At 35.9% G+C, this 17,070-nt stretch overlaps 1 protein-coding gene across 6 annotated transcripts in view; it reads left to right on the plus strand.

Moving 5' to 3' along the window:
* TMTC2 (transmembrane O-mannosyltransferase targeting cadherins 2) overlaps positions 1–17,070 on the plus strand; it is an 889,490-nt gene that overhangs the window by 358,683 nt on the left and 513,737 nt on the right. For all 6 annotated transcript variants that reach the window (XM_036865958.1, XM_036865961.1, XM_036865962.1 and 3 more), the window contains exon 11: positions 3,886–3,949. In XM_036865958.1, coding sequence (XP_036721853.1) covers positions 3,886–3,949 — 64 coding nt within the window. The remainder of the gene's footprint in view (positions 1–3,885; positions 3,950–17,070) is intronic.

The following is a 17,070-nucleotide window of genomic DNA, read 5'->3' on the forward strand; positions in this document are numbered from 1 at the left end:
ATTTGTTTTTGCTCTGAACCTACTTTTTCACTGATGGCAGAAAAACTGAATCTAAAGACTTTAAAAATATAATCAGCGCAACCCAGTGATTTCTTCAGAAGTCAAGGAAGACTTGACTTCATAGACTAGTTTACAAATACCATCTGGCTTCATAGTCTAGTTTACAAATCCCATCTGGCTTTTTCTACCTCCTTACCTTTTGTGGCCCTGAGAGGCCACAGATAATACGCAGAGGGAGAGGGCCTTACATATGTGATGGACAGGAGTTAATAAGAAAGGAGCCACTGTATCAGTCTCCAATTAATGTCTATTGTTGGCATGGTGATTTAATCTTTATTCTCTAGATAAGGGACATAATGTTGACTCAGGGTGACATGTTAGATGAGGGTAGTCACCCATCTGGACCCAGTGTAGTTTCCTGGTAAGAGTAATTTTTCTTACCATCTCATTCCTGGCTTTTGTAAAGTATATTGTGGCCAGAACACAAGGTTGTCCACATACGGCCTGGGAGATCTCTTGGCAGAGCCAACTACTTTCCCCTTTACTCACCTTCTGAGTCTTCTACTTGGACACCTGGGAAACTTACGATCCCCTTCTCTGTCTAATTGTGACCACTGCCCCCCAAAATAGGCGATTTGGGGGATAAGAAAGTAAGTATACAAATACTCTTCTTGCTTTTTCTCATTCCCTATTTCCTTGCCTTTCCCCTGAATTCCTACTCTTCCCCTGCTTTATGGGAGAGGGTGAAGTACATGCGGCAAAATACTATAGTGCATTTCACTATTTGTTCTTAAAACTATCCTCTGCTCAGCTGGGTCTGGTGAAGTTCACTTCTATCAGTTTGGGAGTTAGAATTGGAAGGAAGTAAAACCTGTCATTGCAAATATTCTCCATATTCTCCCCTTTTCTTTTCTTTTTTTTTCATATTCTCCCCTTTTCAAATCTCATTCCTTACTTTAAATCATCGCTTTTAAGCATAATAATCAAAAAGCATGTTTTATTGCTTTCTTAGTATTTGATGTAAGAATTGTTGTGGTCATCTGCCGCAGAACAATGTACCATATGTCATTCTGATACATCCGGCTCTCACAAAGATAGCAGCATGATCCTGTGATTCAGATATTTTATTTTAGAGCCCTTGATTCTGAGCTCAACCACTTACCAGCTGCGTTGCCTTGGGGGACTGTCAGCTTCTCTAAGCCTCATTTTAACCATCCTTGAAATGTGGTTAATAATAGCAATAATAGCAATAGATTCATAATATTGTTGAAACTGGAAAATAGCATAATCAATCCATGGAATTTTGTAAGTGATACATAGAGAATTTACTATCTCAGAAAAGAAATAGTGAGCAAAGAAAAGAAATATGGATATTCAGGAAAAGTATATTTTATCAGCTTCTTTAAGTAGTTTGATCCCAATAGTCTTTGGAACCTGAGTCCTGTAATCAATCTCTAACAATCCAGTGGTTGAGGTTCTAGGGTGTTTACTAGAATCCCCTAAGCAACTGGCAGGATATTGCTAATTTCCTCAGTTTTCAAATGTTGACTAATGATTCAATCATTTTTGCATTAAGATTTATTAAGTACTCCCAGGATGCTTCTTGCAGAGGGGGGAGTATGCAGTACAGCTTACACCATAAAGTAGACATTGGACAGCTCCTCATGAGTTTTCTCTATAGAGAGTAAAACAAGGATATACAGGAAGATTCAGTGGGTAGAACTGACATACTCTTTTCCCTACAGTTTTCCATGTGTTGCCATAAGTGCCTAGTAGTCAGTAAAATCCGTTTAATATTAGAAGAAAAGTCCTAGAGGCAAAATTAATTTTCACAGTTATATGACAAATATAATAAATTTTATTTGTATTTTCTTATTTCATTAGAATATCATCAATTCTGCTTTTAGCTTAAGAAACTATGTCTTCTAAACTAGATATTTCCTTTGGGAATTAAAAAGACTGAAGACAGTGAAGACTTGAAAAACTAATAACCTTTTTAGGGGGGAAAAAACCTTTTTTCAATTGCATTGATTATTATTTTAAAGGTATTTTACCTAGTGAATTCCTGAGTTTCTCTTCTGATCCTTATCTACCTCATGAATCTGAATGTCCATAAAGATGAATATTAATGGTCACCATACTTTCTATGTTAGACATCTATTGGTTGATCTTGCTTCAAAGTAACTTACTTCTTTGTAGAATTAAGTTACTCTAATTTCCTACTCCATGCCTTTTATTTTCCTCTGGAGAAAACCTTTCCAGGGCATGATCTAATGAATTCTGGTTCAAATTTCCAAATGAATCTGAACCAAAGTGATTCTATAGTTTGGTTTAGGGAACCTTCATTAAGTACCCTAGCGAGAGAATTTTTACTGTTTCATACCAGACTGAAGTACTTTTCTTGACATATTGAAATTGAACTTCAACATTTATGAGAATATAAATTGCAACAGCACTTTGTAACATGTCGTAAGTCCAGTAGAGTCTTAAGTCAAGGACTTTTACTTTCTCTATAACCCCATTAAAAATAGCAGTGTTTCTAATTATTTTTCCTTTAAAAATTAGAAAAATATGTCCTGCTCTCCAGAGAAATGTTATCTTCACTTAGTCCTGTCGTTTATATGGTTGCATGCCATATGTCTTTATAGTTTTTATGTGGCTTGACCAAAGTGCAAATTCAATTTTATAGGTATGGCTAGTTTGCCTTCTCTTTTAAAGAGAGAAGTGGTTTTCTAATTGAGAAAGTTAATTTTTGTTCCTCCTCTTTATTCCTGACCTCTTTGCAATCTTCTTGTCTCAAAAGGTTCTTCACATCACAGTTTCAAGAGAAGACTCCATTTTAACTGCAGGACCGCACGGCTTTAACTACTATTGTTCACACTATAGTTGTGCTATACACATCATCTGAAGTTGAATTTGTCCTTTTTCTATAGCATTTCTTGTCTCCACAAATATGGTCACCAGAGTACAGTGTAACCTGCAAGAGCTTCTGGCTTTTATTATCTACCATCTTGGAAGGTTTTCAGAACGCAGCATGGCATGATCAAAGAGCATAATGTTTTGACGGCTAATTGGCTGGGCTTCTTCGGGACTCAAGAGATTTGATTTCTTCTGTTAACCAATTGGCTGAACCAAGGAGTTTGCTGTGAATTGCAAAAATAGACAGTGCACAAACTTATCTATAAAGTTTAGTCTGCATCTTATTTGTATAAGTCACCTCTGCCACTCATGGTATTTGGCAGTAATTAAGAAAAACTGACTCTAGTTATTTGAAGGCTGTGGGAACTACAGAATTCACTATAGACTGGAAGACATAGCTTGAACTGGCAGGAAAAGAGAGGGAGAGGCTGGCCTTTTTTTTTTTTTTTCTGGGTAAACTACACACAATGGAAACTTCCCCTCCTGAACTGTAAAGAAAGTAGCTTTCTAGATAGATTTTTTTTTTTCTAAAACCTGAAAATGTTTACTATTTTCATAAAACAAAAACAACTAAATAGTAATCTTGACAATTTATTTTTAAGAGTTAAGATTTTTCTAGGACATCATATTGAAGCAGGAGAATCCCAACCCTGTGACATACTATCTACATTAGCTTGGAAAAGGAAAATAACATTTCTAATTCCTAATGTGTAAATTTAAAATAACGCCTACTGAGTTGGATTAGGTTGAGATATTATTTACAATGCCTTAAAGATCATGACAAATACATTGTGTGCATTCAATTTTTACTGATCTTTTTCTGCTTAGTCACCTTATTATTTGATTGGCATGATTGTAATTTTTTAAAAGTTAATATTATTTTGCTACATAATGATTCTGTTCACCTATCTGAAATTTTAAAATAAATGATATAGTTTTTGTTTTTGTTTTTGTTTTCTTTAACAGGCAGGCTAGCCTCAATGAAGCAGCCGAGAAGTATTATGATCTGGCAGCCAAGCTGAGGCCTAATGTAAGTACCTTCCTAATGAGAAGCATTATTCAAAGGGATGGACTCACAGCGTGTGAGAGTTTTAGACATAGAAGCCTTGTGATACTGGTATTTTCTCTCTGATCTCTTATTTTGAATACGTGTTAAATGGCTGATTCAACCATAAAATATGCCTGTCTCAAGCTTCTTTCTTTTTCCAGAGGTACAAATTGCTATTTACTACCCTGTGTGAAGCACCATACATTTTTATCATTTGAACACAGGTTTTAGCATTATTGGATATTTTGCATTTGGATGACTTTTAAAATGAGTTCTTTGAAATTATTTTTGCTGTGGTGTTACATACCTTTGGACTTCCTAACAACTCATTGATTCTTACGTGTTGTCAAACCTCAAGCTGTGTGCCTCTTCCCTATTCCACAGTCCTCATTTCTAGTAACTATGCTTTTCAGCTTTATCAAGTATTTTTTATTAGAATTTTTCCCTGGGTAGTCACACTTCCATAAATTAAATCATTGCTATTGAAATAGAGTAACCATTTATGAGAGAATAAGAACTGGTTTTGTATCGGTCTTCTCAGCACTTTTTTATTCACAGTACATCATTGAATTCCAGGGCATTGCTTTTATTCTCATCCACACTGCTCTGCATCACTCTGCAACACTAAAACCTCTACCCTGCTCTCTAGATCTACGCCGTCTATTGAGAAATGTAATTTTCAAACAGTAATGAAAGTGCACGTGTGATGGGACTACAAATAATGGAATCAGTCCCATTTCTTTACAGTAACTCATCTATTGGACAGATGTCTATAGAGTACCTGCTTTGTGATAGGATACAGAGATTTCATACACTAAAAGACCACACAATGTAGCAGACAAGACTGAACATAATCAACTAATTGAAATACAGTGTGGAACAAGGGGAGGATTAATGCTTCCTGAAAGCAACCCACACAGGAAGTAGCTTTTTGATCAAGAGACTCAACCACATGTAACCTTAGCCCTTGAATCTAAGTGTCCCAGTTTCATTAATTATGAGGTACTTTCAGAATCGGTAAGCTGTTTGCAACAGAAGAAAATAATTTAATAGTTGTAAGAATGATAAGCACTAAAATTTATTAAACACTTGCTATGTGTCAAGCATCATGCTAAGTACCTCAAGTGAAATCTTGAGAAATGAATTCAGAGAAATGAATAACTCACCCAGTATCACAGCTAATAAGTGGAATCACATTGTAACCCAGGCTGCTGTGTGTATAAGAGAAAGCTTGATGGAAAAAATGCAGTTGTATCTTAGAAAATGCAAGCCAGAAGTCTAGAAAAACAAAATAATAATGGTCCTCTCATTTATTCATTAAATATTTACTGAGCATCTATTAAGTACCGGACACTATTCCAGGCACTGGATACACGGCAGTGAACAAAATTGACAAGAGTCTCTGCCCCTTAGGAGCATATAGTCTAGTGGTGAGGAGACAGAGCAGAAGCAGATAAATAAAATATATAGTATGTCTGACTGCAATAAGTGCTTTGGAGAAAAATGGAGAAGGAAGAGGAAATTAGGAGGGGCAGGGGGAGGTATGCAGGAGGCACAGCTTTGTAAATGCCCGAGTTGGGCATCTTGTGTAGCATTTCTAAGAAAAGGGTTGGACTTGAGACTTTAAACTTATAAGTTCACTGAAGACAGGAATCAGGATTTTTTGTCTGACTGACTGACTTCCTTCCTTTTCCTCCTTTCCTTTCCTTTCCTTACCTTTCCTTTCCTTTCCTTCCTTTCCTTCCTTTCCTTTCCTTCCCTTCTTTGATTAATAGAATTGATTGATAGAATCAATAATAGAATGATTAATAGAATGATATAATGCTCTTACTATATATACTAAATGATGGTAAGTTCAACCTTTATTCATCGAGTAGCAGTCCCTTGAGTGTCACTTTTATTTTTGTTAAGTGGTTGATCAGATGGCCGTCTTCAGCACATTGTAATGGATTAGGGAGAAAAGGGCTATCTGAACTCTCTGACCTGACCTCAAAAATGAAAAAGAAAATGAGGCACCACAAGATTTAAACCTGACTTATAAGATTATTTATTTTAAAGACTGGCCAAATCATAAAATCAATATTTAATCTCCAACTCGAAGCCACTTTTTCTGAAACCCCAAAAAGTTTCTTCATAAACATGCCACAGATTGCTTTTGAAAAATGCATTTATTCAAATGATATTTCTCTTATCTGGTAACAATAAATTAAGTATTTTATAGACTTGGATAAGATATGAAGTCTGTATTTAACAATAAGTAAATGATGTTACAGTTGATAATCAACAGATGTGATCTTTCCCTAATCTGTTTTATGAATTGTGTTTGGTTTTCTGTACATAATTTGGCAAGTAAGATGCCACCAAGACAAGACTGATAAAATATAAACCTTAACAATAACACAGGTTTCTATTCTGAAATGAAGAGACCTATTTAAACAATAGCCCCATGTCATGAATTATTAGCAGTTAGCATGTGATCTAAATTAAAACATCCATCTGACATTTATCTTGCTCATAGCTGTTTATTCCCTTTGTCATAAAAACATTCTTTGTTATTTCTGTACTTAATAAATTTCAGTTACCTGTTTATATGAGAACTTGGGAAACAGACCTCAACTCTTATTCCCTGTTTAAGTAGTTTCACTATCTTTTCTATTTTTCTTGTCTACATGGTAATCTAATCTTATTCTTATTTTTCATAAAGCATTTTCTTCTGTTGTTTAGTTTCAACTACAACAGTCTGTAGCTGTATGTCGGGGTCCTCTGTGGATTTTTCAGCAGTGCTCATGTCAGATCATGGCTATGCGAAGTAAAATTTTTTATTGCAACCCTGTGTACTACCCACTTACTGTATTAAGAAGATTGCTGATTATCTGTGAGATGAATTCCTCTCTTAGTAAAATACCTATTCCATTTCTTCAGTATGTCCCATGATGAATTGCTTTATATTTTTTTCTTCTACGAAAGTCTTATTTTTCCATACAACTTACTTGAAAATTATTAATTGACTTTTAGGGTTATTCATATTCAAAGAATTCCAGTGACCAAATGATAAAATAAAGAAATCTAAATTAGCAGGCACATGTAACTTTATTTTTTAACATCTTTATTGGAGTATAATTGCTCCACAAGGGTGTTTTAGTTTCTGCTGTATAACAAAGTGAATCAGCTATACGTATACATATATCCCCATATCTCCTCCCTCTTGCATCTCCCTCCCATCCTCCCTATCCCACCCCTCTAGGGGGTCACAAAGCACCAAGCTGATCTCCCTGTGATATGTAGCTGCTTCCCACTAGCTATCTATTTTACATTTGGTAGTGTATATATGTCAATGCTAATCTCTCACTTCATCCCAGTTTACCCTTCCCTGTCCCCATGTCCTCAAGTCCATTCTCTACATCTGCGTCTTTATTCCTGTCCTGCCCCTAGGTTCATCAGAACCTTTTTTTTTTTTCAGATTCCATAAATATGTGTTAGCATACGATATTTGTTTTTCTCTTTCTGACTTACTTCATTCTGTATGACAGACTCTAGGTCCATCCACCTCACTACAAATAACTCAATTTCATTTCTTTTTATGGCTGAGTGATATTCCATTGTATATATGTGCCACATCTTCTTTATCCATTCATCTGTCGATGGGCACCTAGGTTGCTTCCATGTCCTGGCTATTGTAAATAGTGCTGCAATGAACATTTTGGTCCATGACTCTTTTTGAATTATGGTTTTCTCAGAGTATATGCCCAGTGGTGGGATTGCTGGGTCATATGGTAGTTCTATTTTTAGTTTTTTAAGGAACCTCCATACTGTTCTCCATAGTGGCTGTATCAATTTACATTCCCACCGACAGTGCAAGAGGGTTCCCTTTTCTCCACACCCTCTCCAGCATTTATTGTTTGTAGATTTTTTGATGATGGCAATTCTGACTGGTGTGAGGTGATACCTCATTGTAGTTTTGATTTACATTTCTCTGATGATTAGTGATGTTGAGCATCCTTTCATGTGTTTGTTGGCAATCTGTATATCTTCTTTGGAGAAATGTCTATTTAGATCTTCTGCCCATTTTTGGATTGGGTTGTTTGTTTTTTTGATATTAAGCTGCATGAGATGCTTGTATATTTTGGAGATTAATCCTTTGTCAGTTAGCAGGCACATATAACTTGAAATGTTAGACTCTGATATTGTTTCTTGATCAGGGATATTGAATACATCATCATTTACTGAAGTGCACATTTAGAGAAATATATTTATTTAAGTGCACATTTAGAGAAACATTTTTGTAGTGGGAAAACTCTTTACCAAAATTGCCATTTTAAGTTTTTCCACTTTCAGTTTTCCATTTTTATAAATAAAATTGATCTTTCTGTGGAGGTTGCTTTAAAAAGACAACACTTTTCTCTGTCTTCTCTCCCATTTATGCACATCAAAAACTGCTGACTCTTGAGGACTAGAGAGAACATTAAAATGAAACAGTTTTGTTCCTCCTGTGGGAAGTGAGCCAAATTCTGCATTAATTTATAGGTTTTTAAATTTTCCATAAAATGTGAAGAATGGGGAATTTGCATAGTACAAAGTCACCCAGTTCTACTTGGCTTTTAGTAAATTCCAGAGTTAGAAGAGGGTAATTCCTAATAATGAGGAATTATATGTCTTTATATTTTGTATTTTTCTGCATGTAATTGTTTTTGGTCTGAATTCATTGAACTTTTTTTTTTTTATTGTTAACTTCTAACATTGTGTAAAATTCTACGCCAAGTGCAGTAGGATTTCCAAGTTGTGAAAAATTAACCCTGACCTTGAGAAATGTACTGTCTAATGCGGGGGGAAAGTGAGGGAGAGAACCAGGGATCCAAATCCTCATACTTCAAGGCAGTAAAAGATGCTGTATAATAAGTGCTCTGTGAGTGACAGAAACTAGGTGCTGGAAAAGTGCACAGGAGAAAAAAAATACTTTCAGCTGGACTGATCCTAGAAGACATTGAGTCACAGTTGACAAACTTAGAGAATCTTGAAATGTTTGGAGGTTTATAGGTGAAGTTTTTAGCAGGAAGAGGAGAAAAGAGAGAATTCTGACAGGTAGAGGCATATGCATGAACAAAGACATGAGCTCAGAAAGCATGTACTATACCCAAGGAACAGTAAGCAGATGTGGTTAATATTGCCCACGGTTGGGGGAAGAGAGGAAGAGTGGGAGAAGATAGAACTGAAAAATAATATAAAACCAGATGAAGGGCATTGAATACCATACGGAGAATGAGGAGTTTGTATTCCAGGATTGTGTTCAGCAGGATGATGTAATGAAAGTTGAAATTTAGGATGGCCATTTATCTGATGTGATGAAGAATGTGTGTTTCATTTGGGAAAGTAGAAATGACAGATGCAGCTTTGAGAAAACCAAATAAAAACTCATTGAAATAGTATAGGCAGGACTTCCCTGGTGGCGCAGTGGTTAAGAATCCACCTGCCAATGCAGGGGACACAGGTTCGAGCCTTCGTCCAGGAAGATCCCATATGCCGCGGAGCAACTAAGCCCATGCGCCACAACTACTGAGCCTGCGCTCTAGAGCCCACGAGCCACAACTACTGAAGCCCACGCACCTAGAGCCTGTGCTCCATAACAAGAGAAGCCACCACAGTGAGAAGTCTGCTCGCTGCAACTAGAGAAAGCCCACACGCAGCAACAAAGACCCAACGCAGCCAAAAATAAATAAATAAAATTTATTTAAAAAGAACAACAACAACAACTTGGCTTCTCTCTTTAAAAAGAAAAAAAATAGTATAGGGACAAGGCATAGTACAGGTCCTAAAGTACAGAAACACAGTAGAATGGAAAAGAACATGCAGGGAAAGTAAGCATATTATTTGATAGGATATGACTAGGAAAATTAATTGGCCCAATGAGTGTTACAAAATTTTAAATTTAGGTAACTTGGAAAAAAAGAAATCCCCTAAACAGAAATAGAACAGAAAAATGTGTTTATTTCAAGAAGAAAGTGTTAAGTTTGAACCGAGCAAATTCTAAGTGAGAGGGAAGATATTCTAATTTTCTACGGGACATTCCTATCAAATGGGCAGTTGGGGGAAAGGCCACCGTTAGGCATAGAGATGCAGGAGTCATTTGCAGAAACGGCATCGTACCAAAAGAGAGGATAAGATCACCGAGGGAGGGAAAGTACAAAAGGAGAGAAGAGAGCCCATTTCACAGCCGTAGTGGGAAAACTCACTGTATTGGGAATATAGGGTAAGGAAGGCATAAGACAACAATAGGATGTAGAAATCAACATTGGTGAGCAATTTCCACTGCTGTTAAACAGTAAAGAAAAACAAGGACTGAGAAAGTCCTTTGACTTCAAAGGATAAGATGACGGGCTCCCTTCATGAGTTCAGTTTCATGCAAGTGATATGGGTTAAGTATGTGTTTATTAAATATTAAAAATAGGTGTTAAAGGGTATGTGTATGTGTGTGTGTTTAAATATGAGATTTAAAATGTGTCCAAGTAGAGGGGAAAGCAAAGGAAACATAGAAGATCTTAAAGGATTATTTCCTCCCCACGGACTGAAAAAGAAAAAGTAGACTATGAAGATATAAGGAGAAAAAAAAAATTAGAAATAGAGCATGCGTAGGTAGTAATTTACTACTGTCATCTTTATTTGGCTGTCCGTTGGTCCTGTGGCAAAAAGGGCAGAATTTGAAGCCAAAGGCCTGTGGATAGAGCTGAACATGCCAGGCCAGGCAGTAGATAATATTTGCCATAGGTCTGTACCATCTATATATGATCAGTAAGTGCCAGGAGAAATTCTGGCCTTAAGCCCTTTGTCATCTTGTGATAATTCTCAGTGAAGTTCTGAAATCACTGGTCGATTGCTTCTAGTTTTGATTCAGTTCTCTGACTTTTACACTGATTGTTGTATTCACCCTTTATATTTCTAGTATGTATAATATTTTATAAATGTTTTCCAGTGCACATTCATTGCATATGAATTCAAGGGGAATGTGTTCCAAGGATTGGACTGTCCAATAGAAAATTACATACATGCATTATACCTTTCCTGGGCACTTAGAACATAAATTATTTCGGAGTATTATTATAAAATCAAAGCTGATGTTATGCATTTGGGGCTCTTTGGCAATGATTATATGTCAAAGAGCAAATGAGAAATATGAGATTCAAAGAAATGAGCTTACTGTAAGAGAGTGCAGCTGTGTTATGAGCTAGTACATAGATTCTACAATATATTCCTTTCAACTTGGACTACCCTTTTTATGGTAAATATGGTTGTGGGATAGGGTTGGGAGAGATGGCTATGCAGTAGAAATAACCACCAGGACTAGAATCCGGGGGGAAAGGGTAAGAATTAACTTCTGATGGAAGAATTACCTTCTGATAGAAGAGAGAGAAAATATTCTGAATTATAGTTATTTTCTGATGGGGAAGATATTCCTCAACCCTAATTAGAACAAGAAACCATGAAATTCAGTTAAACAGGACAGATTCAGATTTGACCATATAGGGGATTTTGGTGGGGGAAATTGCTGAGATTGCCATCTCACTGGGAAAAAAAAAAAATGGCAGGGTAAATAATAATTTGTCTGGGAAGCAGTTAAACCACATTTCTGCTTGTAAATGGAGGAAAAAACATATGGCCTTTTCCAAGACTTTCCACAGGCTTCTGTGATGTGGGAAAATTACATACTATGTGTCTCTTGACTCTCAGGCATTAATAATATATGGATCCCAGAATCACCAGATTGACTTTATGAGTAAAATGCATTTTAATATTGTAAATATATTTCCCACTCTCACTAGTCATTTCAGTTTCAAATACCTCTATATATTTTACAGTCAAAAATAGAGTAAGTTGACAAACCCAGAATAAATAGGTTTCCATCAAGAGAGAAATTGCCATTAGTTTCCCTCTATATTTTATCTGGTTTTATTAAAAGGGCCCAGAGATATCATTGAAACAAAAACTGTTGGTTATTCACACATACCCAATTAAGTCAACAAACCCTAATTCTACTTCAGTTCATAAATAAGCTCAATCCTTTTGATGTTATGGACATTTATGCACACAGCCGTAGAAATCAAATATCTAATCCTTCATGTCTGAGTTCAGCAAAGTAGATGCCCACTTCCCTGAGAGCCTCAGTTTTGCCAGGATCGATTTTAGCCCCAATTTTAGATATGAGAAGACACTCATATCTGTCTTCAAACTCCTTTCTACTGTAGATCTTCTTTCCAAATTATTTAGATGTTGCTTTTCTTCTAACAAGTTACAAAGTCGAGTTTTTGGTGCATTCATTTCTCTCTGCTTACATTGTTGTTGCTTTGTGTTATACTTCTGTTTCGAAAATGTTAGATAAACCAGAAAACATGTATTTCTGAAGTGGTTACTGTTTTTGTTTATCATCTGTATAATTCTTCGTGCTTAGAAGGCAAAGATCGTTAGTATAATCCACTTGTTACTAGCTGTTGATGTAGGCTAGTTGTCGCCTAGACTGGGATCAGATATTTGGGCTCAACTAAGCTGAATTTACAGTTTTTCCATCCTTGGGGTATTGTTATTCATCACAATCCACATGCAATCACGTTTGAGCACTATTTTTTCAAAATGTATGTATGTGTTGTGTGTGTGTTTTAGATTCACAACCAGAAAAGGATGAAGGGGTGTGACATGGGCAGGAACTTACATGGCTCTTGGCTATAAAGAAAATCAGCCTGAATACTTTAGGGTTGAGAAACATCAAAAACTTTGGGGAATTCCACTTAATTATGTTCTCTGATTCCAAACGTGTTTATTTTTACTCACATTTCTTTGTGAGGGTATCCTTTGCATCGATTTATAGCTATAATTGTTTGAACTGTGGGACCACACACTAAAATTACTTTTAGTCCCTTTTCTTCCAGAGAAACTAGATTCCTGTTTTGTTTTGTTTTGTTGTGAACTCAGCTAATCTAACCACACTGGCCCACGTTCCTACCTGGGAATAGCAACTAGGGTGGACCAGTGGCTGCTACCATGAGAAGGATATGACCTTCCCTCACCCCCAGTCACCACATTCTTCATAATCCCCTTTGGTTATTTCCACAGCTGGCCTCTCTCATTTCTTTTTTTTTTTTTTATTTTTTTTATTGAAGTATAGTTGATTTACAATGTGTTAATTTCTGCTGTACAGCAAAGTGATTCAGTTCTACACATACAGACTTTCTTTTTTATATTCTTTTCCATTATAGTTTATCACAGGAGTATAGTTTCCTGTGCTATACAGTAGGACCTTGTTGTTTATCCATTCTAAATATAATAGTTTGCATCTGCTAGTCTCAAACTCCCAATTCATCCCTCCTCCGACCCCATCTCCCCTTTGGCAGCCACAAGTCTGTTCTCTATGTCTGGGAGTCTGTTTCTGTTTTGTAGATAAGTTCATTTGTGTCATATTTTAGATTCCACATGCGAGTGATATCACATGATATTTGTCTTTCTCTTTCTGACTTACTTCACTTAGTAGGATAATCTCTAGGTCCATCTATGTTGCTTCAAATGGCATTATTTCATTCTTTTTTATGGCTGAGTAGTATTCCATTGTATATAAAATTTCTCCCCCATTTCTATTTCAGACATTTATGTTTCTCATCCTTGATTGGTCTCATGGGGCCATGTTTTTTCTAAATATAACTGAAACATTAACAAAAAGCCGTGTTTGTGTATGATTCTTTATCCCCTCCCTCTTCTGATTTTCCTGTAACATTCCACTCCTCTTTCTTCTATTTTCTTACCTTTCTTCTACTCCTAACTCTTTGTTATCTACCTGAACTCTCATTTACATCTACAGATAAAATTATATTTTACTTTACCCTAAAGACAAGTAAAAGTTGGGCAGATCCTGAAAAATTAGAAGATTGATAGATTAATTTCTTCTTGAAAGTCCTGTGTCTTTGTTAAAGAAAAAAAAAATATTCCAATGTTTTTTTTTTTTTTTTTTTTAAAGCAATCCCTCCAGGACATTCTTTTTTTTTTTTTTATTAATTAATTAATTTTTATTTTTGGCTGTGTTGGGTCTTCGCTTCTGTGCGAGGGCTTTCTCCAGCTGCGGCAAGCGGGGGCCACTCCTCATCGCGGTGCGCGGGCCTCTCACCATCGCGGCCCCTCTCGCTATGGAGCACGGGCTCCAGACGCGCAGGCTCAGCAACCGTGGCTCACGGGCCCAGTCGCTCCACAGCACGCAAGATACTCCCAGACCAGGGCTCGAACCCGCGTCCCCTGCATTGGCAGGCAGATTCTCAACCACTGCGCCACCAGGGAAGCCCCTCCAATGGTTTTTAAAAAAATTATTTATTTATTTGGCCACACCACACGGCACGCAGAACTTCCCCACCCAAGGATCGAACCTGTGCCCCATGCAGTGGAAGCGCAGAGTCTTAACCACTGGACCACCAGGGAAGTCCCCAATGCTTTTAAAAATAGTAATGAATACTTTATTCAGGACTATTGTGATAAGTGTCATGACTATGGAAATAAGGGAGAGAGATCAGGTTCAACCTTGCATACAGCAGAGACAGCAGGGGGTGGTCAGTGGATGGAAAATTACTAAGAAGAGACCTCAAGGGTAGGAGGATTCTTGGTAAACCAACTTACAGAATTCTTGCTGAAGGCAAGCCAGTATGATCAGATAGCGAGGGTGGGGGGATTCTCGCTAAATTAACTTAGCAGAATTCTTGCTACAGCTGGCCTAGGCAGGCCTAAGAAAAGACCCAAGGATGAGGCCTAGTCAAAAAGAGGACTCAGAGGAATGTCTTCTTTGGTCAAGGAGAGTCTGTGTCATTCTGGATGACGTTATTTTCCCAGACTGAGTTGTTATAATGTTAAACTTCTTGTCACTAGATAATGTCAGAATCAGGAGTTTCCCTTTATCAACTTGAGAAGAATTTGCTTAAATATATTGCTGTAACATCTTTGCTAACAAACCCTAGAAGAGAGCTGAAAAGAATGACATCTTTAAGAGAGGGGAAAAAATGTGTATGCTACAGAATGTCTCAGTCTTTGTCTTATTATCAACTGTTACTTCCTTAGATACCAAGTGCCAACAAATGACCACTGTGGTATGGTATTCAGAGTTTTATCAGTTGTCTGAACCTGCATTGTGACTACAGCAAAAAATAAAACTATAGAGGACTCAATTTTTTAAGAATAGGGCCTTTATATTTTACTTACTCCCATTATTTCTGTGTGGTTTTCATCTCTGTTTTGTTGTTCTTGTTGTTGTTTTTGTCACTTTCTTAAATGAGATCTGTAGCGAAATAACTCGCAGAAAGGCAGCTTTACCACATACTATGACCTACTGAGACACTGCCCTTTTGAAGAGTAAATGGCAACTTAAAGAGGGCAAATATGGTGCCATTAAAGGTCTTGTGACAAGAGTTTGAAATGGTCAATTCACTGAATTGGTTTCATTTTAAAAGTAACTTCTTCAGATTAGGAATACTGAATTTTAAAGAGAGAAGCAATTTTGAAAAGATTTGTTAGAATGATTTATGAAATATATATTTATATATTTACATGTATGTATATATACATATACAGTTTATACTAAAGAAAATAATTGCTTAAATTACATGTGGAAATAATCAACTATGTTTTTGATAGTATCATATGATAGATCTCAACAAGCTCAAGAATGGACAGATGTAGAACATTTACTGCTACTGCTTTCAAACACTTTTTTTCCTTATTCTCCAATCTAAGTTACTGTATCCTTAACTGTTCTACTTAACTGTTTAATCCTATAAAAGATAGCTGGATCTTCCCCATGGAATCTATATTCGTACTACAGTTTATTTCTTGATTCCACCTGTAATTTTTACTGGTTGTTTATATACAAATCCTAATAAAACTACTAAAACAAATGAATAAAAATCCTCAATATGTATTAATTTAGTTTTCCTACAAGACAAATTATTTTTCTTAAATATATAGTGCATTTTCCACTATTGGTTTACAAAAACCAATGGTAGTTTTCCCTTTTTCTTAACAAGGTTCAACTGTCTTTTCCCAAAGAGTCATACTATTTGTTAAATTTTTATAATCATAGCTTTCATCTGTTTCAACTAGCTGAGCTTTTATTTGTAACCACAAGTATGCTAATGTACATATCTATCAGCAAATCAAAGCTACTATAATAAATAAATCCTTACTATGCACTGATACTTTTCTTCATCCATGATTACATGCATTATTAAAATGATACCAGAAATTGTGAAAAACTGTATTTGAAAAAGTGTCAATATGAAAATATTGAAAGAACAAAGGATTTTTAAAATGCATTTCTGTAGGTCACTCTACTTAAATGACACACCCCAAACACATGGATATCTGTGCTTATTTTTGAATTTGCTTATGGAAAAAGAGATTCCTATATAGAATTTATAATTTCTCACTTACGTTTAGTTGCTTTTCTCCACTTTAATATCTTCTTTTTGATATAGTTTTCTTAGGCTAGCTTTGAGAGCAATAGATTCCATAAATCTGGAAGATGGAATTATTTTGCTGCCGAAGGAAGATTATGTACTTTGATTAGCCTTGGAAATCTTTACTGGATACATGCACATATGCTTATTTTTCCTTTCATTGAGTAATATAACATTATCATTTTCTTTTCTAGTATGCTGATTGACACGGTAACTCCTAAACATTTCCTACTTGTAGGGAACTTTTATGGTGAACAGATGATGGATTATACCATAAGCACTGTAGTACCATATGATTGCTTTAAATCTTTTATTTACATTTGAATTTGTATAAACTGTGTCTCCATGTTTGGAAGTTAGGAACCTTTTTTATACACACTTAATGATCTAAAAAAGAGAACATTCACCTAAATGGAGGTGATAATATTGAGTGGGTTAAAAGTTGATAAACAACTATTATAGGTCCATATTTCTGCTTGTATCTATTATGAATTATTACCAAAAAACTTTTGTCTCTGTAACTTGTAGAAGAATAAACATGATAATGTTGAGACCAGAAAAACGTCTTTTTTAAAAAATTAGGAAGCGTCAACCTAACAACATCTACACTAGTTAAACATTAAAAGTTAAATTCTA

The sequence above is a fragment of the Balaenoptera musculus genome, chromosome 10 (assembly GCF_009873245.2).
Source record: "Balaenoptera musculus isolate JJ_BM4_2016_0621 chromosome 10, mBalMus1.pri.v3, whole genome shotgun sequence".
NCBI classification, from domain to species: Eukaryota; Metazoa; Chordata; class Mammalia; order Artiodactyla; family Balaenopteridae; genus Balaenoptera; species Balaenoptera musculus.